At 38.2% G+C, this 25726-nt stretch overlaps 1 protein-coding gene across 1 annotated transcript in view; it reads right to left on the bottom strand.

Annotated features, from left to right (window-relative positions):
- The window catches only part of LOC124798257 (non-lysosomal glucosylceramidase), a 257460-nt gene that overhangs the window by 67979 nt on the left and 163755 nt on the right, over positions 1-25726 (bottom strand). Inside the window, exon 11 of the mRNA XM_047261576.1 lies at positions 21618-21862. Within this exon, the coding sequence (XP_047117532.1) occupies positions 21618-21862 (245 nt within the window). The remainder of the gene's footprint in view (positions 1-21617; positions 21863-25726) is intronic.

Raw genomic sequence — 25726 nt, 5'->3', positions numbered from 1 at the left:
AAGGTCTGTTAACCACTCAAAAGTTTATTTAAAGAAGTTTAATTGTACCTTGAGGTTGCATTAAAGGTTGGGAGGCAACCTTAGCCACAGACGGCGATTATTAATATCTTGAGCTGAGGAGTGTAAAATGCCAAGATTAATTGTTTCTGTGATCATAAAGAATGACCAATATTATAATCATCAAGTGTCAAGTACTGATATATGAAATAGGCAGTCATATGGAATGCTGTGTAATATTGTGTGTGTGTGTGTGTGTAATTTTAACAGTGCTGTGGCAAGAATAAATAATACACATCCTTTAAAACAAAACTGACATCCTTTTTACTGAAAAGCAGACCTATATTTTTCTACAGTCACAAGTTGCCATGCCACTTCATAAATGGAACCACATGACCTCCACATTGAGAAGGATATTCAACATTAGAAGAGACAAAGTGAGCTACAGAACACCACAATGCACAACTGATACTGTACATATCAAACATATCATAGCCTTCACATGTATGACCAGGCTGTTACCTCCGGCTGTTACCTCCAGCCACTAGGGGATGGCTTTTAGAGTGGAGGTGTGGGACATGATTTGCCCTGAGGGGATAATACTGGGTGACTGACTGAAGAATTGTACTGCAAGTAATAACAAACAACAATGAATCAGTAGGAACAGTGACTTTTTAGCTGTAATCCATTGAACAGTGACTTTGATAGGCTGTGCAAAGATTTTGATTAATAACATTAGTAAAGAACATAAGATCATAGTGCTCTGTAAATAATACAACACTGATAAAGTGCAAATCTTTACATAAGAATAGGTGGAAGTAACTTCACCAATATTTTTTTGCTTTTTGTCAAAATTACCCAACAGTGTTGATGAGTGACAGTCGACATTTTAGAATGCTAAAATCTGTGAAGTGAACACAATATTAAAGACTGAGATCAAGGGGAAAAACAGTTTTTGAGGTTTTGTGTATGAGATGGGCAATATGGCATAAGGCTCAAGGCAGCAAGCAGCTGCCAGATGGCGCATGGTTGCTTCACAGCACACAATTGTCATCACAGCAGGGAGGAGGCATTATGAGAGGTAGAGTTTCCACCACACCTAGTGAACACGGCACAACATCAACATGTGGCCAGACATCTCAAAATTTATGGTAGGCTGATCTTATCTCTGTGTAGCTCAGCACAATGCCACATTGAGTGCACAACAGTCTGCAATCTTAGCATAATGAGTAGATCCATGAAAATAATATGGAAGATCATACTGAGTGTGAAAGATGAGGATAAGTTTTACAAAGGGATTAAATAAAAAACTAATAATTTCAGAAAAACCAGAAAGCAATTAAAAATTGACTAAAAGAAATTAATCATTCTGTTGAGGAAAATTTTGAAAAAATAAATTAAAGGCTTGGTGCTTCTTTTGGAAAAGTTCAAAATTCCACTGATAACATAAATCAAAAACTCAAATAGCTAATAACAGAAGTTACAATTTCTAGAGGGGGAAAAAAAAAAGAGTCAAGAGTTGGGAAGACAGAATATCTACAAGATAACGTTTTGGGAATATTATCTAATAATAAAGAGGTCAACTGAGCACATGGGCTTCTTCAAACTACTGTAAATGAATCTAATGATGGTCAAGTAATGAGAGACCAGAAGTGAAATAATTTGATTATCAAATATCTAATATGCACAGAGCTTCAAATTAGAAAAGGTTTGCAAAGCTTCATTTGAACAAATATTTAGCAAAGATCTGTTCAAATACAATTATAAAGGGAATGCAACTGAAATACATTTCAAACTGAGGGAATTGTGCAATACAAATTCAGAGAGGGTCAGCTGAAGATATAGAATTGCTGGTTATTTTCACCAATTGAGTAGCAATACAGAGCATGTTGAAAAGCAAATAGATTTGTGAACATGGAATAACACATTGATACTGAGAAATGATGTACACCAGTGCTAAATCACACACAAACAACAAATGGGATGATAGGTCGTGACAGGAGGTTTGTAGGTCATGTATTGTGAGCCTAAAGGCCCGAGGGGGTTGAAAGGCCTGCATCACTGCTCATACTATTTGTATTTCATTTCATGTAGAACCATGCATTCGCCAACCATTGAAGCACAGAGTTAAATTTTCTTTATCTAAAAAACCAGGAATGAGAGTGTCTATTAGAAAAAGATGCAAATAATAAACATGACAAACTCAAACACTGGAAGATCCAGGATGAAATGTAACAAATCATGAAAAGATAAGCTGCTACTCACCATATAGCGGAGATGCCAAGCCACAGATAGGCACAACAAAAAAATTGTCACAAATAAAACTTTTGGCCAGTAAGGCCTTCATCAATCTTAGACGACAGACCCACACACTCACGCAAACACAACTCACACATACGACTGCAGTCTGAGGGAACTGAAATCACACTTCAAATGGCTCTGAGCACTATGGGACTTAACATCTGTGGTCATCAGTCCCCCAGAACTTAGAACTACTTAAACCTAACTAACCTAAGGACATCACACACGTCCATGCCCGAGGCAGGATTCGAACCTGCAACTGTAGCGGTCACCCGGTTCTAGAGTGATGCACCTAGAACCGCACGGCCACACCGGCCGGCGAAACCACACTTCGAGCAGCACCCGTGCATGATGGAGGAGGTGACTGGGTTGAGGTAAGGAGGAGGCTGGGGCAGGGAGGGGGAGGGATAGTTTGGTAGGAGTGGCGGATAGTGAAGTGCTGCAGGATAGACGGAGGGAAGGGTAAAGGTGGGGAGGGGGCGGGGGGGGGGGGGGATATTGGAAAAGGAGAGAGTAAAAAGACTGGATGTGATGGTGGAGTGACAGCTGTGTAGTACTGGAATGTGAACAGGGAAGGGGCTGGATGGGTGAGGACAATGAATAATGAAGGTTGGGGCCAGGAGGGTTTCGAGAACGTAGGATGTACTGCAGGGAAAGTTCTCACCTGTGCAATTCAGAATAATTGGTGTTGGTGGGAAGGATCCATATGGAACAGGCTGTGAAGCAGTCATTGAAATAAAGAATGTCATGTTGGGAGGCATGCTCAGCATCAAGGTAGTCCAGCTGTTTCTTGGCCACAGTTTGTCGGTGGCCATTCATGCTTATTCGTTGTCATGCTCACATAGAATGCAGCACAGTGGTTGCAGCTCAGCTTGTAGATAAGATGACTGGTTTCACAGGTAGTCCTGCCTTTGATGGGATAGGTGATGTTTGTGACCGGACTGAAGGTGGTGGTGGTGGTGGTGGTGGTGGTGGTGGTGGTGTGAGGACATATGGGACAGGTCTTGCACCCAGGTCTATTAAGGGGTATGAGCCATGAGGGAAGGGGTTGGAAGCAGGAATTGTGGAAGGAAGGACAAGTTATTGCGTAGGTTTGGTGGATGGCAGAATACCACTGTGGGAAAGGTGGGAAGGATAGTGGGCAGGACATTTCTCATTTCAGGACACAATGAGAGGTAGTCCAAACCCTGCTGGAGAAAGTGTTCAGTTGCTCCAGTCCTGGGTGGTATTGAGTTACAAGGGGAATGCTCCTCTGTGGCCGGATAATGGGACTTTGGGAGGTGGTGGGAGACTGGAAAGATAAGGCACAGGAGATTTGCTTTTGTACATGGTTGGGAGGATAATTACGGTCTGTGACAGCTTCAATGAAACCTTCAGTACATTTTCAGAAGGAGTGGTTGTCACTGCAGATGCGATCACCACAGGTGGCTAGGCTGTACGGAAGGGATTTCTTGGTATGGAATGGGTGGCAGCTGTCAAAGTGGAGGTATTGCTGGTGGTTAGTAGTTTTGATATGGATGGTGGTACTGTTGTAACCATCTTAGATGTGGAGGTCAACATCTAGAATTGTAACTTGTTGGGTTCAGTAGGATCAGGTGAAGCAGAGGGAGGAGGATATTAGTGTTTAACGTCGCGTCGACAACGAGGTCATTAGACACGGAGCACAAGCTCGTGTTAGGGAAGGATGGGGAAGGAAATCGGCCGTGCCCTTTCAAAGAAACCATCCCGGCATTTGCCTGAAGCGATTTAGGGAAATCACGGAAAACCTAAATCAGGATGGCCGGAGACGGGATTGAACCGTCGTCCTCCCGAATGCGAGTCCAGTGTGCTAACCACTGCGCCATCAGGTGAAGCAAATGGGGGAGAAGTTGTCGAGGTTCTGGAGGAATGTGGATAGGGTGTCCTCATCCTCAATCCAGATCACAAAGATGTCTTCAATGAATCTGAACCAGGTGAGAGGTTTAGGATTCTGGGTTTCTAGGGAGGATTCCTCTAGATGGCTTCCATGACAAACTATTAGATAAGATAGGTCATAAAAATGGCTCTGAGCACTATGCAACTTAACTTCTGAGGTCATCAGTCGCCTAGAACTTGGAACTAATTAAACCTAACTAACCTAAGGACATCACACACATCCATGCCAGAGGCAGGATTCGAACCTGCGACCGTAGCAGTCGCTCGGTTCCAGACTGTAGCGCCTAGAACCGCACGGCCACTCCGGCCGGCTAAGATAGGTCATAACTTGAAAATATTTTCAAATGAATAAGTAACAGGTGCAAAGAGCCACAAAGGTGAGTGACAAAAGGTCAAGGTTTGTGTTAAGAAAATGGAGAGGGTACAATGTCTTGTAATGCACAAAAGGCAAGTTAATGAGTCTAACAGGTAACCATCTAGTTAGTTAGTTAGTTACATGTTCCATAGATCATCTGAAGAATTCTTTTATCAAAATGATGTGGAATGAGTCAATGTACAGAATACGTATAGATGATTAGTTTTAACATTAATAAACAAATTATTATTTTAGTCCTACGCACGCAACTGCACTTAAAAACTAAGTTTTTCCCCCTTTTTTTTTACTGGCTACTTGTTTTTAGATAGAAATTAGTGCAGGAGAAATAATTTTAAGTTACATTTAAAACTTGTTTTGCCATCTCTCAGATCTTTTATGTTACACAGTAAATGAACAAACATTTTTATTTCTGCGTGTTGAAATCCTTTCTGAGCCACTGACAGATTTAATAATGGGCAACAAAGGTCATTTATTCCTCCTAGTGTTGTAGGTATGGACATAACAGTTAACTCTTAAATAGCAACAGATTACTGATTATGAATCTCATTATCAAATGTAGCTATATACAAGTTACCACAGACAATTATTCTGTAAGACATTATTGAATGGATGTATGCAAAATACGTCAGCAGGGTCTGAATCATTTGTTTCCAAGACTAGCAATTATATGAAGAGCAAAAGTAGCTGAACTTAATTCTTTGTATCTTTCTTCCAGTTCAGTTTTTTATCAATATGTACACCCGAAAATTTGGAGCATTCTACGCAATTTACTGACTCCTGCTGATGTGCTACATCAATTGTTGCAATTGTCACTATGACTATTTGTTGTACAGAACTGAACTAGTGTAGTTTTTCTCTTTTTGCCAAAATTTAAGGAGAGTCCATTTCCTGAGAACTATTTTATAATTCTTTGTAAAATATAATTTACTAACTCTTCTGTTGCTTTCTCTCTAATAGGATTTACAACAACACTAGTATTGCCTGCAAAAAGTACCAATTCTGCTTGTTGGCTCTGGAAGGAATAGGAGTGGACCCAAAATTGAATTCTGTGGAACTCCCTTTGTGATTTGTCTCCTGACACTGTCTGAATTATTCAGCACAACCTTTTGCATTCTGTTTGTTATGTATAATTCAAACTAAGCGTATATAAATCCACCAATTCCATAAAACTTGAGGTTTTCTAAGAAAGTGACATTACCTACACAATCAAACACCTTGGAAAGATCACAAAAAAATACCAACTGGCTATATTAAACAATCGAAACTATAGATAGGAATATCAACAATGTAGGAAAAGACAGATTGCTACTTATCTAAAGAAGACACTTCATGTGTCTCGGGATTCTGGCCGAAGATGCTGGAGTTGGAGGTCATACGTGCATGAAGTGTGTTTGCTTGTTTGTGTGAATGGAGTGTGCTTCTCTTTTGCTGCTGAAGGCTATGGGCAAAAGCATTATGTAAGTGCCTTTTAATTGTGCCTGCAACTTTACGTGTCTTCTTTACGGTAAGTAGCAATCTGTCTTTCCCTACAACTGGCACTTTTTTATTATTTAAGGCTTTTGATGTTTGATGAGTGAATGCATAAATAGCATTCTCAGTCAAGTAATCCTTTTGGAATCCAAATTGTGGTAAGCTAAGTAAATTGTTTCAACTTAAATGCGAGGCCATTCTTGAGTACATAACTTTTTCAAATATTTTGGAAAAAGATGTCAGTATGGAAACTGGACAACACTTGTTTAAGTCTGTCTTGCCACCTTTCTTATGAAGAAGTTCAACAGTTGCATATTTTAACCTGCCTGGAAAACATTCCTGTGCCAGTGATGCATTGCATATATCACTTAGGACATTACTTGTTAAGTCAGAATAACTTTTCAAAATTCTGTTTGAAATTCCATGAAATCCACAAGAGCTTTCGTATTTTAGAATTCTATTAATCTCAGAGAAGGATGTTGGTGCTACTTCTATTTGCTTAAAATTTTGTTAACAGCATTTCTAATATATTCTGTTGCTTCTTCAACTGAAGCATTTAATCCAATTCTTCCTACCACATTTAGAAAGTGATTACTAAAACTACTTGCAACTTGTGAATTATAAGTCACAACATTGTAATTTAGTTTAATTGTTATGGTATCTTGTACACATACTGGCTGTCCATGCTCCCATTTGTATTGCATATATCTTTACTCTTATTATCTGCAATATTAATTTCTGCCAGGATGTTAATACTTATGTCTTTTAATGACTCCTCTTAAACAGTACAGAATCTTTTGTAGTATGCAAGTAATATCAAATCTTGACTTACTCTTGCATTTATATAAATTTCCCTCTTCCTCATGCAAGAGATTTTAATTCCACAGCTTACTTGTTCAGGATAATTTTTTAGGAAAGCAACTTTCAAATACTTACACAAATTTACTACAGAATAAATTGAATTCAACATTAGTATCTCTTTTTATATATTCCTCATCCAATAATACCACTTTTAATGTACTCTTAAAACACGGTATCCTGTTCTCATTGACAAGTCTCACTGCTTTGTATAAAGCTATCTCAGGATTGTAAGGTGCCTTACTGTTTATTTCCATTAATCTCCAGGAATGTCTACAAAAATGTTATTAATCAGTTTCCTCCTATCTTGCTCCACACAATTTGGAAAACTGACTACTGAAATTAGATTGCAACAACAAAATAATAATTCAACTTCATTTTTCCTGTCCTTGTCTTTTAAGAAATCTACATTGAAATCTCCATGAATTACTCTTTCTTTTTGTCTGACACACAGCTCAATAATGCATCTAGATTTCTCATAAATAGATGAAAATTTTCTGGAGGGGCTTTGTAGACTGTTACAATTATTAGAGAAGTATTCTGTAGTAGCAATTCACAAGCACATGCTTCTATGTTCTAATCAGCAAATAAACTATTTGTGGCAATTTTTTTCTCTTCGGGTCCAACTTTTAGATATGTTGCAACTCCTCCTTTTTCCGTGTTTACTCTATATGAAAGTGATGCAAGTCTATAATACTTAATATTTAACTCCTCCATCCCGGTGGTCACATGGTGTTCAGCAAGAAGTTTCCACATCTTCTAGGCATAAAAGAAGCTCATCACTTTTTTTTCAACCCTCTAATGTTCTAATGAAATAAATTAATATTTTAATGGAAAATATTGTGTGTGTTACAGTCCTCTTCTGCTCTAATTTCTTTCAATACTGTGTGTCTATTATCTGACTCAAACCTAAAAGGTATGTCCCTTTGACTTCAGTAATCACAGGGATTTTGTCTTGTTTAATTGCAATCCCACTTACACATTCTGTGAGATGTTCAGCATCCTTCCTTCCTCCTCCTTTACAGGTGCAGGTCATGAGTAGTTCATACTTATCTCGAAATCAAAGCTACAGGCATGGCACAGATGTGATACTTTTGTTGGAAACAATTCGTTCAGCTCTTTGTTCACATGGCTAACACTCATTTAATCCAGGTCTGGCTGTTTCACTGTAGAACTTCCATAAACCTCACATGAGTGTGTATTGGACTGCTCCTATTTCCTCCAGGCTAGCTTTAATGCCATATCCTAAGTTTTGGGCATGCTGTTTCCTGCACCTCTGACTAAAAGACCTTATCCCCTCCATCAAGATCTCACTACGACCTGCTGCACCCTACTGAGCTCAAAAACTGGTTAAGCCTTTTCTCCTACTTCAGGTCTCACATCAAACTAATTGCTAACCAGAATAGGGAAAGTGATTTCTTGAGGCTTTTCCTTTTGCCTATTATTTGTCACTTTCTTCAAACTTCCATTATCTCTTTCCCATTTCAAGCTATCTAATTCAAAATATGTCATTTCTAAACCTGCCTGGAGGGCAAAAATCTTTCTTCACTGTTCCATGATTTTCTTTTCTCAACTGCATAATATACAACTCCATGGTAGAGCCTCATCTGACACCTGGTTTGCTTTCCCACTGTGTTCTCCCTAGTGTAGCATGAACCCACAATTCTAACATGTTTCTCCCATACCAATTAACCAACGACAACATCCACATTAATCACACATGACACTAGTCTTACCGTAAACTAGAAAGCACTACAATCCACTTAAACTGTAATTGTTACTGGGCGGAAGCACTTTGACAGATACATATGAAAACAACATGTGCAGAATCATGGATTTGGGGAGGGGGGGGGGGGGGGGGTGTTCTTGGTGCTTGGTTCCTGCTTGAGCTAGGAAAGGGGGGTAAAAAGGTTTGGTTTATTTAGCTTGGACCAGCAGCCATTTGTATAGCCATTTGAACATCTGCCTCATGTAGCTACGTTACAGTATATTAAGTAACATTTGAACACTGAGCCAGAGCTCTGCTAAGGCAAATTGTGTGATCGATTAATTCCTTTTGCAAAAGGTTTTAATTGGTTTGAAATTAAAGCTCAGCTAATTGCACCATTTCTATGCACACTGTTCAGATCTTATATGCAAAACAGTCACCACTGTTTGAGTGTTGCGCGCAAAACAGAAAACCTGTTTTCTGGGAGGTTTTCGAAGTGTACCATCCCTATACTTTAAACTTGTATGAATTGGTTCTAACTTTGCATGAAGATAGATAAATGGATAAAGTCAAAAAGAATTCTTTTATCCAATAGTCATAAACCACTGTTAAGATATGATGGTATAAAGCCAAGCTAAATGTGTAAAATTCATTCTTGTGTATACTGAATGCTCTGAAAGGGATTAAAGTGAATCAAATAAATTAAAAAATGACAGAACTAAGTAGGCTTCCATGGCCGGTGTAAAAAGGGTTTTACAGTTTATAATTAAAGAATTGTATACAATGACATGTTACAACACCCAGAAGACTTTTAATCATCAAATAAAAACGCATTCTTATGACAAAATTGAAAATTCGCTTTAAAAATCTAGCTTAAGTCAGATTTTACATGGAAAAAAAAGAAAAAATGAGAATACATTTTTATAAGCTTTTTATGATTGTGGCACTTGTATCTTTCAAACTTGTGTGAACTGGTTCAAATTTTATAAGAAGGCAAAGAAATACATGTAATTAATGGACATCCTGCTGCTTTGTGGAAGCTTTATCAGTTGCCATGATATACCAGTCTAAATTTGCACACAAATATATGTAAAATCTGACTTTATGTGAATCACACATGCTGAGATGGTTTAAAGTTATACAGATGATCATAAAAATGTATTCTTACCATAATCATAAAAAGCATTTGCAAAAACTCTTTCATTATTCAGGTTTTACGTGCAAAAAATCAGATGTCTGCACATGAAACTGAATTTGCAGAAATGTGTTGCATTTAATTGTTGCTTTTGGATATAATTAAAGAAACTAGTTATTACAGTTTATTATTGTTTTGTTTCCAGAATGAAATTTCCACTCTGCAGTGGAGTGTGCGCTGATATGAAACTTCCTGGCAGATGAAAACTGTGGTATAGCACTTGCTCGCCAAAGGCAAAGTTCCCGAGTTCGAGTCTCGGTCTGGTACACAGTTTTAATCTGCCAGGAAGTTTCACATCAGTGCACACTCTGCTGCAGAGTGGAAATTTCATTCTGGAAACATCCCCCACGCTGTGCCAAATCCACGTCTCTGCCATATCCTTTCTTCCATGAATGCTAGTCCTGCAAGTTTCGCAGGAGAGCTTCTGTGAAGTTTGGAAGGCAAGAGAAAAGGTACTGGCAGAAGTAGAGCTTTGAGGATGGGCCGTGAATAGTGCTTGGGTAGCTCAGTTGGTAGAGCACTGGCCCGGGAAAGGCAAAGGTCCCAAGTTCGAGTCTCAGTTTGGCGCACAGTTTTAATGTGCCAGGAAGTTTCTTTATTGTTTTGTTGTTTGTATATTAGAGATTTTATCTACCACTGGCTTAAAACCATCAAAAAATCTTGGATGTGGAAAACAACATGTGCACCAAACCAGAATTATGCGCAGCCCAGTACAGCATGAGATACTTTTCAGTCGAGCATTTAAAGCTTCATTGATGAGCACACACAAAATTAGACTAACCTGAAAACTGGAGAAAAAGTCACTTTCTTTCTACTTAATACGAAATGTTTCACTGTGTTTTCTTCAAGACCTGCTATGGTATCTTGTAGAAAATTTATTTTTGGACAAAACAAGCTTGAGTTCATCAATTTCCATACATTATTGAAAAGTTGATAGTATTTTGTCATGCATACATTGTTTTGCAGTTGTTCTGCTTCTTTCAGCTAATCGTACTTATACTTAATTTGGATTGGTTGTTGGAACATTTCACGCCAAAATTATTCACATGAGCTTTCTAGTGGCAGTTCCCTAATTTTCAGTTTTTATTATTGCACACATTAAATAAAAAATGACAATAATTATAAGATAAGAGTTAATAACAAGATTTATGTTCCAATAGTTTATTATTTGTTGTGCAAATCATTCAGCTCAAGATATAGTAAGCTTTTAAGGTAAGTTTATCTATGCAATATAGATGGTCGTTTTGTAATTTTATCTAATTAATACACACTATTTACATACATCATCAGCATCATAAACGTTGCACAGTATTTAATATTTTGTGTGCTCTTTTAGTCTCACGCCTATATGAAGAAAGTGTGAATAACTATAAAACAAAAAATTAACAAACTCAATAAAAAATTTAAAACAAAATAACAAGATAGTAAAAATGATAAAAAATATAAAAAACAAAATAATAAAATAAACTCCTGCAGGTATGTGATTTTGACTTGGTGGTGGTGGTGGTGAACATGAATGATCACAAGTGTGAGGTCATTGAATATGAAATTTTTAAAGTGTGTTAATCATTCAAAGGTTTCTTCATGGAAGTATTAATTGTACAATCAGGTTGCATTAAGAGTTGGGTGGAGACCTTGTTCAAGTGAGGTCGCGTGTGTGACGTCACGAATGACGACTATTAATATCTTGAGCAAACTAGTGTTACATGCCGAGAATTGTTATGCTGATTGTTGGTATTGATTCTGTGATCCTAATATGTGATCAGCATCATAACTGTCACGTGTCAATATCAACGTATGAAGTAGGCTTCACGTGGAATGTTCTGTAACATTTTGCGTGTGTAATTTTAACAGTGCCATGGCAAGAATTGCAACACCAAATAAAAGATACACATCCCTTAAAAAATGCACATGCTATTTACTGAAAAACAGATGCTCATTTTTTCTACAATCAGAATAGTTGCAGCACAGCTTCATAAACCAAACCACAACCGTGCGTGACCTACTGCAGAGAGAGAGTAACAACAACATTAGATGATGCAAGTTGGTTACAGAACTTTGTGATGTGTACCTGATGCTACAGATGTCAAACAACAGCCCTCGCATGTGGCCAGACTGTTACCTCCACCTGGCAGGCCGTCACTTTTGGAGTGGAGAAGTTGTACAGAAGCTCCATTATATCCACAAAGGCCTTACAACGGGCCTTCTCATAGGCAAAGATCACTATACAGTCTATAAACATCGAGAATTTATGTACTCATAAGGAAGAGATACTAAATCAGATGTGAAAGTGTCAAGAATGTGAAATGCTTTGCATTCAGGAGTCTCAAGACGTATGACACTGTTGCTCAAAGATTAGAGGCATGTAGGTTGCAGCTGCACATCCACATTGACAATACGTCGGCACTTTTGTCAAGCCTAATATACAGGTTCTCTCTGCAGGAATAACAACAGCAGAAGATACTGGAACTCTAACAGCTGAGTTGAGTGTTTTCACTGTAAATTCAGTTCATAAACCAGCAATATATGACATCACTTTAGAAGAACCTTACACAGTTTTCAGAATCTAGAGCAAGCCACCGGAGTTGGAGTCAGATGTGTGTGTGTGTGTGTGTGTGTGTGTGTGTGTGTGTGTGTGTGTGTGGGCACACACAGTCGCTTGTGTGAATGAAAGGTGTGTGTTTCCTTTTTGACAAAAACTGTGCCCGACAGCTTATGTATAAGTGTCTTAATTTTGCCTGTCTGCAACTTAACGTCTCATCTTTATGGTAAGTAACAATCTATCTTTTCCTACACTGCCAGCTTCAAAAGATGGGATTATGGAAGAGAGTAATAGTCCTTAGTCTGCACTCTTATCATGATCCCAAATAAATTATCGGTTGGCTGTAATGCGTATAGGTTTTGTTGTGATTACCATTATTTAAACCAGAAAAAAATACAGATGACTACCCTATGTCTAATGTAACAGAGCTCTCAGGTAACCTGGGCCAGTGTCATTATTTCATAACTGTGGGCCTATGAAGTGGGTACCATCAACTGGAGATAGTGCCTGAAGATTTTCCAGAAACAAGGTGCTTAACTCCATCTTGTCATTATCAATATCATCGCTTGCCTTTTGGACTGAAAAACATGCCAACAGCTTTCCACAGACTGTTAGATGGTATATTGTGAGGGTCAATCCCAATGAAATACATGGTCTATTCAAATGATATTGTGCTCTCCAAGGATACCTAGGAGCATACGATTTGTTTATGCCAGGTTTTTGACCATTTACATCCTACGTGGTTAACACTCAGTCTGGAAAAACGTCACTTTGTTTTGCAAGAAGATCTTTACTTGGCCTAGGGATGATCACTGCAATGGTAATAGTTTTCCAGCCATAAAACCAAGATGAAATTGGGGTTCATTCAGTTCTACTAAATGGCCTTCCAACTCAACTTTGACATGATGTGCAACCATGATATCTAAACCAACTTCATAGCCACTGACAACCATGGGGGGGGGGACTTCCCCTCAGTCATAATCCTAGCACTGTTGAACCAAACGAATTAAAATGACCCCCAATTAAACCCTTAACTCCCAGCATGGCTGATTCAGTTCTACTACACCAAGTACGTTCTTGCTTACCACATATACTTGAGAGCCACCACATTAAAAAAATACGCATAACTTTCCTTTCACATAACTAGTTAGAAAAAAGTCAGCCACCCAGAGCTGACCTGTATGAACCCTTACTGTGAGTACTGTACACTGGACACACCACCTACTGCCCCATTTAACAGTGGGGGGTACAAGGTCCGCCTTGTGGCCACCTTCGCTATCTTTGCAAACTTTTGTTTGTACATTTCCATCCTGATAATGTTGTCCCTACAATTACACTTTATATGACCTGTATAGCCACATCTAAAACATTTGAAATCTGAGTTAAATTTGCCTCCTTTTCTTGTGGTTTGGTAACCACATCAACTTCAGCTAGTGCCACCACGATTTCCACTGTTTCATTCAGAGTCTTTGGGAATTCCATACAAACTCTATGTGACATTTCTGGCTGTATATCCCATAAAGACTCATCAAGTGCTCCCTGTACAGCTTCTGTAATAGGGTCTAATTCACAACATCACCCTCAGTGAGTTTATATGTATTGACATCAATTTTGCGAATGTGGTCCACAAAACTCTATCGATCCCTTATGTTTCTGGAATATCCATTAAACTGGTTATTAACCCAATTTCTTAAACTAGCAGCTGTATCCAAATTATCAAAAAACATAATGACATATTCTCTTGATTTCCAAGCAAGTGAATTGACCAACAAAGTGGTGTCAGTATCAAAGAAAGGTGCTGCACTGCATGTGGCTGTTCCCTCTTTTCCTACCTTTGTTGTCCTTATTCAGTAACTTTATCTATCAGATGCTGAATCACATCTTGAGCAAAAACTTGCTTACCCATGATGCTTACTTATTACCAACAGAAGTATACAATACACCCAAAGTAACATGGAAAGGAAGAAGAAACAATAGGGGAACAAGCATACAGGTCCCAAAAACTCTAAAATCGGCACATAATCATAAATTTCATCTGCATCCTTTATCATTTCCAGTTTGGATCCAGTTAGATCCAAGAAAAGTTCTTACATTTCATTACTCTTTCAACAGTCCAGAGCTACCTCGATATACAACATTTATAAACAACGTCTTTCATATTTGCTACTTACCGCCACCCATTCTGCCACTCTTCTTCCAATTTCTGTATCCCTTTAATTTCATTCTCTCCTAATAATTTCTTGGACAAGATTCTAATTCTGCCACTGAGTATTTAACTTGTTTATTCATGAACTAATGGCCACTTCAGTTCACAACACCTGTCTCTCTAGTTATCATCATCCCACTGCTCTTTATTCATCCATTTAACTACTGCTTATTGTCCTATCAAGCAATGTAACTCTTGCATTGCATTATTAATTTATATATTATTAGGTGCTTCTGTGTTTGCATTCTGTAGCTGTATCATTTACCTATCACTTTTGTTAAATGATGAAATCTCCTTCCTTTTCTACACAACTTATATTTTCACACACTTTTTTTTTTCTTTTTCCTTCCTATTGAATACACAGTAACTCAATATGTATAGGTCATTTTTTCCTTTCTTTTAGACACCAGCTCTAACACAATTTTCCATTCTGGCAGTCTTTATCTATGCTCATGCGGTGACCAAATCAGGTAACATAACAGAAAACAGGATCACTGACAATCAATTTATAGCACTGAAAGCAGGCATACTACAAAAACAGAAAGAGAGAGAGCTAGACTGCTCTCTGAATGGATAGTAGTGCTACTTATACAAAGCTTCAAAGATTCAAAAATACATCACAATCAAGAAATTTTCCAGAACTTGTTTACATTAAATTATAGATATTGTCAGTTTGTTGGAACTGAACTTGGGAATTTTAGCATCACCATGCAGCAGCTCTACAGCTACACCACATAGGAAAATAGACAGGCTGCAGCTTTGCTCCTACATCTGAAAAGAAAACAGCAACTCAATGATTTGAGAGGCTTTTTCAACACACACCACAGTATTCCAATGCAGGATCTCGTCAAAGGGCCTTCGTATGCCAAAATTTAAAAATCCATGCTTTCCAATCGTGTTGTTTCATTCTCAGCACCTCTATGATACTCAAGGGTAGCCATTTGCATCAAAGCTTTGCGATTGCCAAAAGACCTTTTGGTCACTTGCATGGTATATCTTCATGGACAATCTTTGTGCTCTAGGCTTCCAAAACTAACATTAGCAGCCAATAAATAGCACTGAATCTAATGAGGGGGGAAAAAAAAAAAAAAAAAAAAAAAAAAAAAAAAGAAGGAAGGAAGGAAGAAGGTGCTCACTTAACCTTACGCACAGGCACAGGCATAAATACTGACACTGGACTCAGATTAACCAGACAGATCAAGTCAACTGGTGCTTGCTTTCAAATTCTAAAAGGAGTTGTTTCCTGTGTCCTGTAATGAATGGCTCAACAAACTACCCAGGCCTAACAACTTATGCTACTAGAAACAGTTGAAAAGTATCAAGAAAATGTTTTGAAGGTTTTTTCTCCTGTGGTAAGAAGTTTTCTTCCCCAATAATTTTGTTTATTGTTTGTTACTTCAAGTAGAGTTTTGGAAAAGCCAAATACACCATAATAATTGTGTTTACTTTTTACAACAGTTTGTTTTGTTTTTGATTAACCTCAGCGAAGCAGTTGTTTTAGAGACTTAGAAATAAAAAATGAGTGGTTAATGGGACACCAAGGCAGTTATGTTACATGGGTTGGTCCAGTTAACCACATTATAATTATTTGCTTTTGTAATTTACAGATCTTTTAATTTAAAAAAATCATCTAACATCATACTATTGGCAATAACAATAAAACATTTGGTGAAGCTCATCTGTGACAGAACAGCCTGTTGAGCCATTTAAGAACAAAATTTGTTTCAGAAAATAATGTTCCTAATACAGTTCCAAATCCACTTCATCCATTTTCTCCTGTGTCTCCTACTGATCCAGTTCCTTCAACTTTGAATACCTCTACTGGTAACCTTATTCCTTCATGTCTTCATAAGCAAGAATTCTAGGCTGAATTATCTGTGCCTCCTGAAGCCTTGCTTCAACTCCTTCAATGTGTTCCCCGAAAAAGAGATAGTCATGGCTGAAAGAAAGGCTAATCTCTTATTTTTATAAGTTTACATTTGAAAGCCTGCCTTGAAGCAGAAGCCTCTGCCAGAGAATGAAAGAAGATTAAAAAGAAGAAACTTGCTCCAAAAGAACTAGATTCTTCAACAGATGAAAGCATCAACTTCATATCAGAAGAATCTGACTGTTCTTACAACGCCCAATATGAAGACAGCGAGAATTTTTCAGAAATTACAGCCAATTACTTCACAACTGTTAAAATGCATTAAGTAAAGAGAGTCTCAGATGGAAATTTCATAACTGGTGTGAAGGAGTCGCTTGATCCTGGCATTCAAGTGACTTTCTGGAAGTAGCACATGAGCTTTAAGAGATTTTCATGATGAAAGCAAATGCTTACGTTGCCACTGCTGATATTATTACAAAGCTTCTGCATTCCCTTAAAGACTTATATTAAGATTTGACAGAATGATTTACAACAATGCTGATTTTCATTAATACAGCCTTCATCAAGTCACGGCTGCAAAAAACTAACGCGAATTCTTTACAGACGAATGGAAAAACTAGTAGAACCCGACCTTGGGGAAGATCAGTTTGGATTCCGTAGAAATATTGGAACACGTGAGGCAATACTGACCTTAAGACTTATCTTAGAAGCTAGGTTAAGGAAAGGCAAATCTACGTTTCTAGCATTTGTAGACTTAGAGAAAGCTTTTGACAATGTTGACTGGAATACTCTCTTTCAAATTCTGGAGATGGCAGGGGTAAAATATAGGGAGTGAAAGACTATTTACAATTTGTATAGAAACCAAATGGCAGTTATAAGAGTTGAGGGGCATGAAAGAGAAGCAGTGGTTGGGAAGGGAGTGAGACAGGGTTGTAGCCTCTCCCCAATGTTATTCAATCTGTATACTGAGCAAGCAGTGAAGGAAACAAAAGAAAAATTCGGAATAGGTATTAAAACACATGGAGAAGAAATAAAAACTTTGAGGTTCGCCAATGACATTGTAATTCTGCCAGAGTCGGCAAAGGACTTGGAAGAGCAGTTGAACGGAATGGATAGTGTCTTGAAGGGAGGATATATGATGAACATCAACAAAGACAAAACGAGGATAATGGAGTGTAGTCAAATTAAGTCGGGTGATGGTGAGGGTATTAGATTAGGAAATGAGACACTTAAAGTAGTAAAGGAGTTTTGCTATTTGGGGAGCAAAATAACTGATGACGGTCAAAGTAGAGAGGATATAAAATGTAGACTGGCAATGGCAAGGAAATCGTTTCTGAAGAAGAGAGATTTGTTAACATCGAGTATAGATTTAAGTGTCAGGAAGTCGTTTCTGAAAGTATTTGTATGGAGTGTAGCCATGTATGGAAGTGAAACATGGACGATAAATAGTTTAGACAAAAAGAGAATAGAAGCTTTCGGAATGTGGTGCTACAGAAGAATGCTGAAGGTTAGATGGGTAGATCACATAACTAATGAGGAGGTGTTGAATAGAATTGGGGAGCAGAGGAGCTTGTGGCACAACTTGACTAGAAGAAGGGATCGGTTGGTAGGACATGTTCTGAGGCATCAAGGGATCACCAATTTAGTATTGGAGGGCAGCATGGAGGGTAAAACGTAGAGGGAGACCACGAGATGAATACACCAAGCAGATTCAGAAGGATGTAGGTTGCAGTAGGTACTGGGAGATGAAGAAGCTTGCACAGGATAGACTAGCATGGAGAGCTGCATCAAACCAGTCTCAGGACTGAAGACCACAACAACAACAACAACAGTCTTCATCAAGACTGTTTTTATTTAAAATTTCTATCAGTTATACTTGGTGTATCAACAACTAACAACTGAATGTTGTTGCAGTCCCTTTTACAAGGTTTGGAAATTATAATTAGATTTGTTTAATGTACTTCCACTTGTTTCACTGATTGGACCAATCAGCTTTATCAGTTAGGTTAAATGGTGTTTTACGAATGAGTTAATTAGCTCAGATTTCACAACAACTGAAAGTAGTACAGAGCCCTTGGACACCTCATTGTGAAGGAAACACATAACCCAGACTTTCCATCAATATAATGCAGGTAAAGTATTGTTTCATGAATATATTATGATAGTATTTTGGTAAAGTGACAAATTCAGAAGATTGGATTTTATCACTGATAATCATCCTCATAATAATGTGTGTGATGGCTGGACATATTTTGCGTTAGTCATCATCAGCACAGTTGCCTCTGTATCTCAGAATACACACATGATAAACATCAAACATCACACATGATGAAGTCATCAGTGATAATATCAATATGATTCCAGACAACTGCCATCTAATGAGAACTTTCACATGTGCAACCTCACCTCCATAGAATGTTACCTTGATCACTTTTCCTGCTTTGGCATTGAATACTTTATTTGGAATTTCTATATGGTAACATGGAACAGCTGCAGTATGTTAGGAAGTGTGCTTGGCCAGGGTACAATAATGGGTTTTATATTGCAGGTCAGGTGTACTCATCCAGTTTTAAGGCACCAATGGAATCACTGTGATGTCTGACATCTTATGTTATAATACTCATGGATGTCCTTAGTTGAAACATAACTGTGCCCAATCCTCGAAAAGCAGTTTTTGCTCCTGGAGCACTCGAATTGGTAACAGAGCCAATTGCACACTACTCGGTGCAATGTACAACCATTACATAACAGACGATTTTCAAGTTAAGGTGGTTAATCCCATTCTTCTACACATGCTTGTCAAAGATTAATGTACAGTCTTTTTTCAGTTCAATGAACATTCATGTGAAAGAAATTCCCATGAAAATTTAAGCTTATGCACAGCAACTGTGCATTCTCAATAAATTTTAGAAATGATTGTGCATCTATCTCCAGACCTTGCTCAAAGACCTTCTTTTAAGGTGAGTTGGAAGTGAGCGAGTACCACAATACCTAATCCAACAACAGAAGTGTCCTCATCTGGAGTGCTGTGAACTGATCGTAAGTTAATTTTTGTGTGTCAAAGCCCTGGAGAAGGATGTCGTTGAGATTTCATGAAGGCTGCAAAGATCCATCCTATATACTAATCCATGACCACCTACTGTGACCCTGTCACAGGCATTTCCTATCCAATAAAATACAGACTAAATATGAAAAAGCCATATTATACACCAGCTGTGTTTAAATTACTGTATTATCTAAACAGCAACTAACTCAAATCATGCAGTTGCTAAACATCCTGCACACCTCAACATCAACTTCAATAGCTGCTTGAATACCTGTGTGCCATCTGATCTGTCACCCTCCCCGTCCCCATCCCCCGAATATGAGCTCTCTGAAATATGTAGATAGGAATTTTAACTCATCATCTAACATATTTTCTGTCCTCACAAACCCCTCAACCAGAAACTTATATATGAGCACCAACACCCTCACATCTCCCTCCTGTCATTTTCCAAACCATTAACTTATTTTTTTCTTCACAGTCCTCTTCCCCTCCTCCCCTTCTCTCTCTCTCCATTTGCTCCCCCCTCCTTCTCTCCTTCTCTCCCTCCCCCCTCTCATCTCTCTCTCTCTCTCTCTCTCTCTCTCTCTCTCTCTCTCTCTCTCTCTCTCACCCTCCCTCTCTTCCTCTAATCCATACATCTTACCCCTTCCTAGCTCCTTTACTCCTCATGTGTGTGTGTGTGTGTGTGTGTGTGTGTGTGTGTGTGTGTGTGTGTGTGTGTGTGTCTGGACACACTCAACACCAGAGTAAGAGCACAAACTTGAAAGAACTTTATACCTCTAATTACTTAACTGTCTATGTGCCCCACATACATCAGCTAAGAATGAGTGCTTGACTTTCCTCATATTTTGTGTGTGGTTGCTATGCAGGAATTTCTGTTATTCAAAAATTCTTTGTCAGCATGTTCTGATCCTCAAGGTGATGAAGTCAATAATTAAGAAAGCCTCAGTGGTTTGTTCCAATGCTGCACAGCAAAATAATAATAATTACATAAAGAAGAAAAGTAACAGACATTAGAAGGTGGTTTTTATAAATGTCAGTATTCAGAATGAATTTGGCAGATCATCACACCATGCTTCATTCATACACATTATTTTCCTAATTTAAGACACAATTTCTTTGAAATAAAATAATGATGTACCAAGAAAAGTAAATAACTATTAGTGTTTGATCTGTGTCCTCACACAAAAATACAGGATGTTTAAAAAAAGTGTCCCATATTAGTACAGTAAACAGTACTGGTCAAAAAGTAGTGGTACAAGCATACATCAGGAAACAAATGCTTCATGCAATTTGGGCAACTTCACATGTCTCGAGAATGGTCAGTGCTCAGTGATGTACGCTGCCTTCCTGCTGATGTTCATTGCTCATAACTTATCAGTTGTGTTTGTATATGTTTATTGCTATGGCACTGACGCAGCTGTTTGACACACCACTTACAGCTTTCTGCTAAATCAGCTATTCTGTTTGTCACATTCTGATGTTGTGCTAGCATTAGAACAAGAATAATAAGTGTGAACAACGAAACCATGAAATGGAGTTCTATTACTCCTTGTGGAAAATGGGCAACAGCATTGACTGACAGGTATGTGTTATGTACACAAAACCACACCATCAACACTACACTACATCTGGGGACAAAAAGTTTTGTAGATTGTTCCAGTGACATGCAGACATGGAATCATTCACAACATGCACAAAGGATCACAGCAAATCTCCCACATATTGCGTGCCAGATACAGAGGAATGAGTACTGCCATGTGCACACATTACAAGAGCACGTGACCCACACCTCTGATGAACTACAAAGGCAGCCAGATGTGTTCCCATGACTTCATGATTCTTTGAGGAGGGAGGCTGACAGATGAGCAAGAGTAAGTGGTAACCATATCAAGTACCCTCAATAACCTCAACAGACAGACAACTATCACAGATCAGATTGGCCCATATCTCATGGAGAGTAGGCTTCTGGACACATGTTCAGAGGATCTTTTTCTAGTTTCGATCAGTACTTTTTCCTGTAAAAATAAGGGACACCATAAAAAAAAGGTCCTAGTATATATGTATGTGCGTATTGTGTAAAGATCAGTTTAAGCAGCTGATTTCAAAATTGTGATACATCTAACAGTTTACTGACCTGGATCACCAATATCATGTGGAACTGTATCTTTTACTTTTCTTTTACTGGAATGTCCATCAAACAAGTGAGTGCGCACTGTATCTATCTCATTTTCAATAGCATCCAGCATGTTGTACTGAATAGTCTCCTGCAGTTTTGGCCACAATTTAGCCAGTGCAAATGAGGCATAAAAATGAACATCATAGGTATTATACATTCGATATTCATGTCCCTCCAAATATGCAAACTGACCATATTCTTTCCTAATAAAATACAAGATTGGTACAGAAAATTAATAAAGTTTTTAACTCTTGTTAGTAAGCAAGCTTGACATAAAACTGAAATCATGACACCAAATAACATGAAGTGACTGAAAACAGCAATGCACAAAGACCACTAAACACAGAAGGTTTAATAAATGTAAATTTCAGTCAGAAAGGGAAACCTCAGAACACTTTTCAAAGTGTATGTATTGATTTTAATAGTAGTTCACCAGTCAAACTGCCTGATTCATAAATAATTGTACTGCATGTGGGAGATGTTACTAAAACTTAATGCAAATTATATCAACAAAAATAATTGATGTTGGGAAATATAATATAATTGGATAGATGAAAAATCTTCTCACCAAATGGCAGCAGGAGGAAATACAGATAGAGTTATCGAAAAGTCACCCAAAACACCAAGTCAGGGAAGACTTATTGGCTGGAATGAGAAGGAAAGACAGACTGCTGATGTGTGTAACAGATGAGATTTGAAAACCTGAGAGCTTTAATCTGATGGAAGACAGAGTAATAAGCAATGCACAGATCACTGAAAAAGCACCATATATGAGTCAATACGAGCAGAAAGCTAACAATATAATTGTCCAATCTGACATTCGAAACATGCACTGAAATATTTTATACTGGAAGAATACGTTGAAAGAAAGACCCTATCAAAACCTCGGCTGATAAGACGCACTGTAAACATTTTTTTACAAACTGTTGCACCTTACCAAATTCTTTTCCTCTTCAGGCAGCTGCAGAATTGTACATCCCGCCAGAGTTATACCAAACAGTGCATGCGCAATATGGCAGGTGCACAGCCTTTGCTGATGGCATATTGATAAACAGATAACATAACTCAGCACAATCGGACATGCGGTAGTGAAAGTATTTGCAATGAGATAAAACTGAATTAATATTCATTGTGTTTAACACTTAATGTTAAGCAGTGTGCAAACCCGGTATTGCTTCATAAAAGCTGACCATGAACTGTATAAATGGAAGGCAGACTTACAAGAAGTAATAAATATGCACCAACATGTAACTCACAAAACTGTGAAAGAAAAATTATCTGGAAGATTTACTGAACAGGTGGTCACAAAGTCCCATTGCCTGCCGTTAACAACCAACATAAACTCCTAAACTGAAACAAACAACATGAACAACAGTTCTTTAGAAGAGATTTCTTGTGACACAAGCCGTGTAGAGCTGCTCATAGGAGACAATGCACCGTTACCAATGGAGATCTATGAGACTGGACCCTCCAAATCACAATAAGATGAACATTGCCAATTCCAAGTCGTCTTCAGCTTGGTTGTGCAAATTCAAGAAATCATACAGTACACAGAGTCATGAAACAGTGGAGTTTACTTCCTGTAAAAGTGTAGAAGAGATGCCATAAATCATAGCTAACATGATGAAGAGGGTTGCTGCTATCCCTGCATCTGCTGTGTCTAATGCTGAACATACAGAGCAAACCCCACTTTATCATTCTGAGGCGAAAAAAGACAAGAGTCTGTTGCGCACATCCACATACAAGGACAGTGATAAGTATGAGTGGATTACTGTTTCTGCAGGTTTTCATCTGTCTTCTGGGATCTCATGGTATATTATGACCAAAAATTTAAAAAAAAAGGGATGTTTACTATCAAATATATTATAACCTACCTACCACAAACTGGAAAAACAAGAAAGCATAATTTTTAAAATTACATTCAAAATGGTTTCTAACCAGTTGTAGAAAGTAATCCACTGTTCTTGTTGGACTTTTGGCCTGGACATAATGATAGCAGAATCTTTCAGAATGAGGATGAAAAGACTATTGATATAACTCACATTCCTCCCGAACAACCAACATCATTCTCAATAAAGATTTTTTTGACTGTAGCATGTATTCTATGAAAATTGTTGGATAATATAATTTCTGATAGCTCCATGTAATTTGAGATTTATCAGGAGAACAGTATTCTTAACTATCAGTCATTTGTGCAATGTAAGTTTGCTTTGGCACATCTTACGAGTTATTTGAAGTATGCTTGGTATACATTCTTACTCTAGGGAAATTCTGTCTAAATAAAACACATAACTACCATGACATGCCTGAAAGCATTAATTTTTCTTTTGTCAAGTGTGCCTTGTGTAAGGAAAATTTATGTTTTCATCATCAAATGAGACTTCACTTTATTGTGACAACTATGGAGAATAAACAAGGAATTGTTTCATTATTACTAAAATATGTATTAGGGAAAAATTACTAAAATATGCATTACAGAAAAATTATCACAAGCAGGAACTACTATAAAATGTTGTACATGTAACAAATATTACATTTCAATTGAAGTCATGGTTAATGGAAGTTGCCTGTAGTGTAACATCAAACACTGCATTGACCAGTCAGTTTGGCTGTCAATACAAACCGCCTCTTATTCAACACATTAATGGTATGTGACATTTTTTGTATGGTTTAGATGCTTCAAATTCACTTGTGTCACTCCAGATATCGGCACTACATAATCTGTCATGGCTAATCATGCACCAGGCAGGAAGTGCTGCATGAAATGCTGCCATGAGCAGTTCCTTGTGTCATTTTAAAAAAATACTTGCAGTGTGTCTTAGCAGCTAAAATTTTGACAGTGCATTTCTTTTATTGTATTTGTCACAAATAAAAAATTTCAGGGTGGGTTGTGACATGTTGGATTGGACCATTCCCCTTTGTAAGTGCATCAAACATGGCAGAGAGAGAGAGAGAGAGAGAGAGAGAGAGAGGGGGGGGCAATAATGGGCGGGGGGGGGGGGGGGGGGGGGGATGATGTAGAAAAATAAACGGCAATGACAAAAAGTTATAGTTACTAAGAAGAAATGCTGAGACCACAGAAATCAATGTAAATTTAGGTCATGTGAGCAGTGAGGACCAAGAACACGTAAGGCCAGTTCCCTCCTCCTAAGTTCTGAGATATTGGTTTCAGGAGAATGAATACAAATAGCATGTGTGGTGAAACAGGCAACTTGGTCCATCTGTCATGTAGAGCATCCTCTGCAACAGGATATTTTATGTTGCCAGTATACTCTCTCCGCCTATGCCCATTGATCCTAAATAACAACTTGGTGGTAGACATACCAGTGTAGAATGCCGAACAGTGTTTACATAACAGCTGGTACACGAAATGTATCATATCATAAGTTGCTATCCCTTTGCTAGCATATGGTTTGCCCGTTACAGAGTTACAGAGCTGGTATTGGCGGCAGTAGGGTGGGCGCATCAATCATAAACAGTTCTTCGTGTGATTTTTAAAAAATACTTGCGCTGTGTCTTAGCATCTAAAATTTTGACAGTGCATTTCTTTTCCTGTATTTGTCTCTAATAAAAAATTTCCGGGGTGGGTTGTGACATATCGGATTGGACCATTCCATGGTGATCAGGCCAGTTTCTATAGCAGATAGCCTGGGTCATTATTGAATGTATTTATCAGCTACTTCAACAAGACTGTGACTTAATAAAACCGTGCCTTGAAATGAGGTCCATTCTGCCTCACTTTTTCACCACCATAACTAAAATCGCTTTCTGTGGTTCTCCTCCCCCTGCTAATCACGACAATAGATCCTATGCTCCTTCTGCATCCATTTGCCTATCCTATGGCATCTACCCCTGTGACCATCCATGCTGTAAGACTTCCCCCATGCACTTTTCAAGCACCACCTACACCAGACCCTGCAATTGGCGAAACACATATCATTAAAGGGAGACACACCTGTGCAACAACACATCATGTATGAGCTGTTATGTAAATACTGTACAGCCTTCTATGGTATGACCACCAGCAAGTTATCAGTTAGGATGAACGGGCATATACAGAACATGTG

Source organism: Schistocerca piceifrons, chromosome 5 (assembly GCF_021461385.2).
Source record: "Schistocerca piceifrons isolate TAMUIC-IGC-003096 chromosome 5, iqSchPice1.1, whole genome shotgun sequence".
NCBI classification, from domain to species: Eukaryota; Metazoa; Arthropoda; class Insecta; order Orthoptera; family Acrididae; genus Schistocerca; species Schistocerca piceifrons.
Note: the sequence above shows the minus strand (reverse complement) of the source record. Positions and strands in the feature narration are given on the sequence as shown.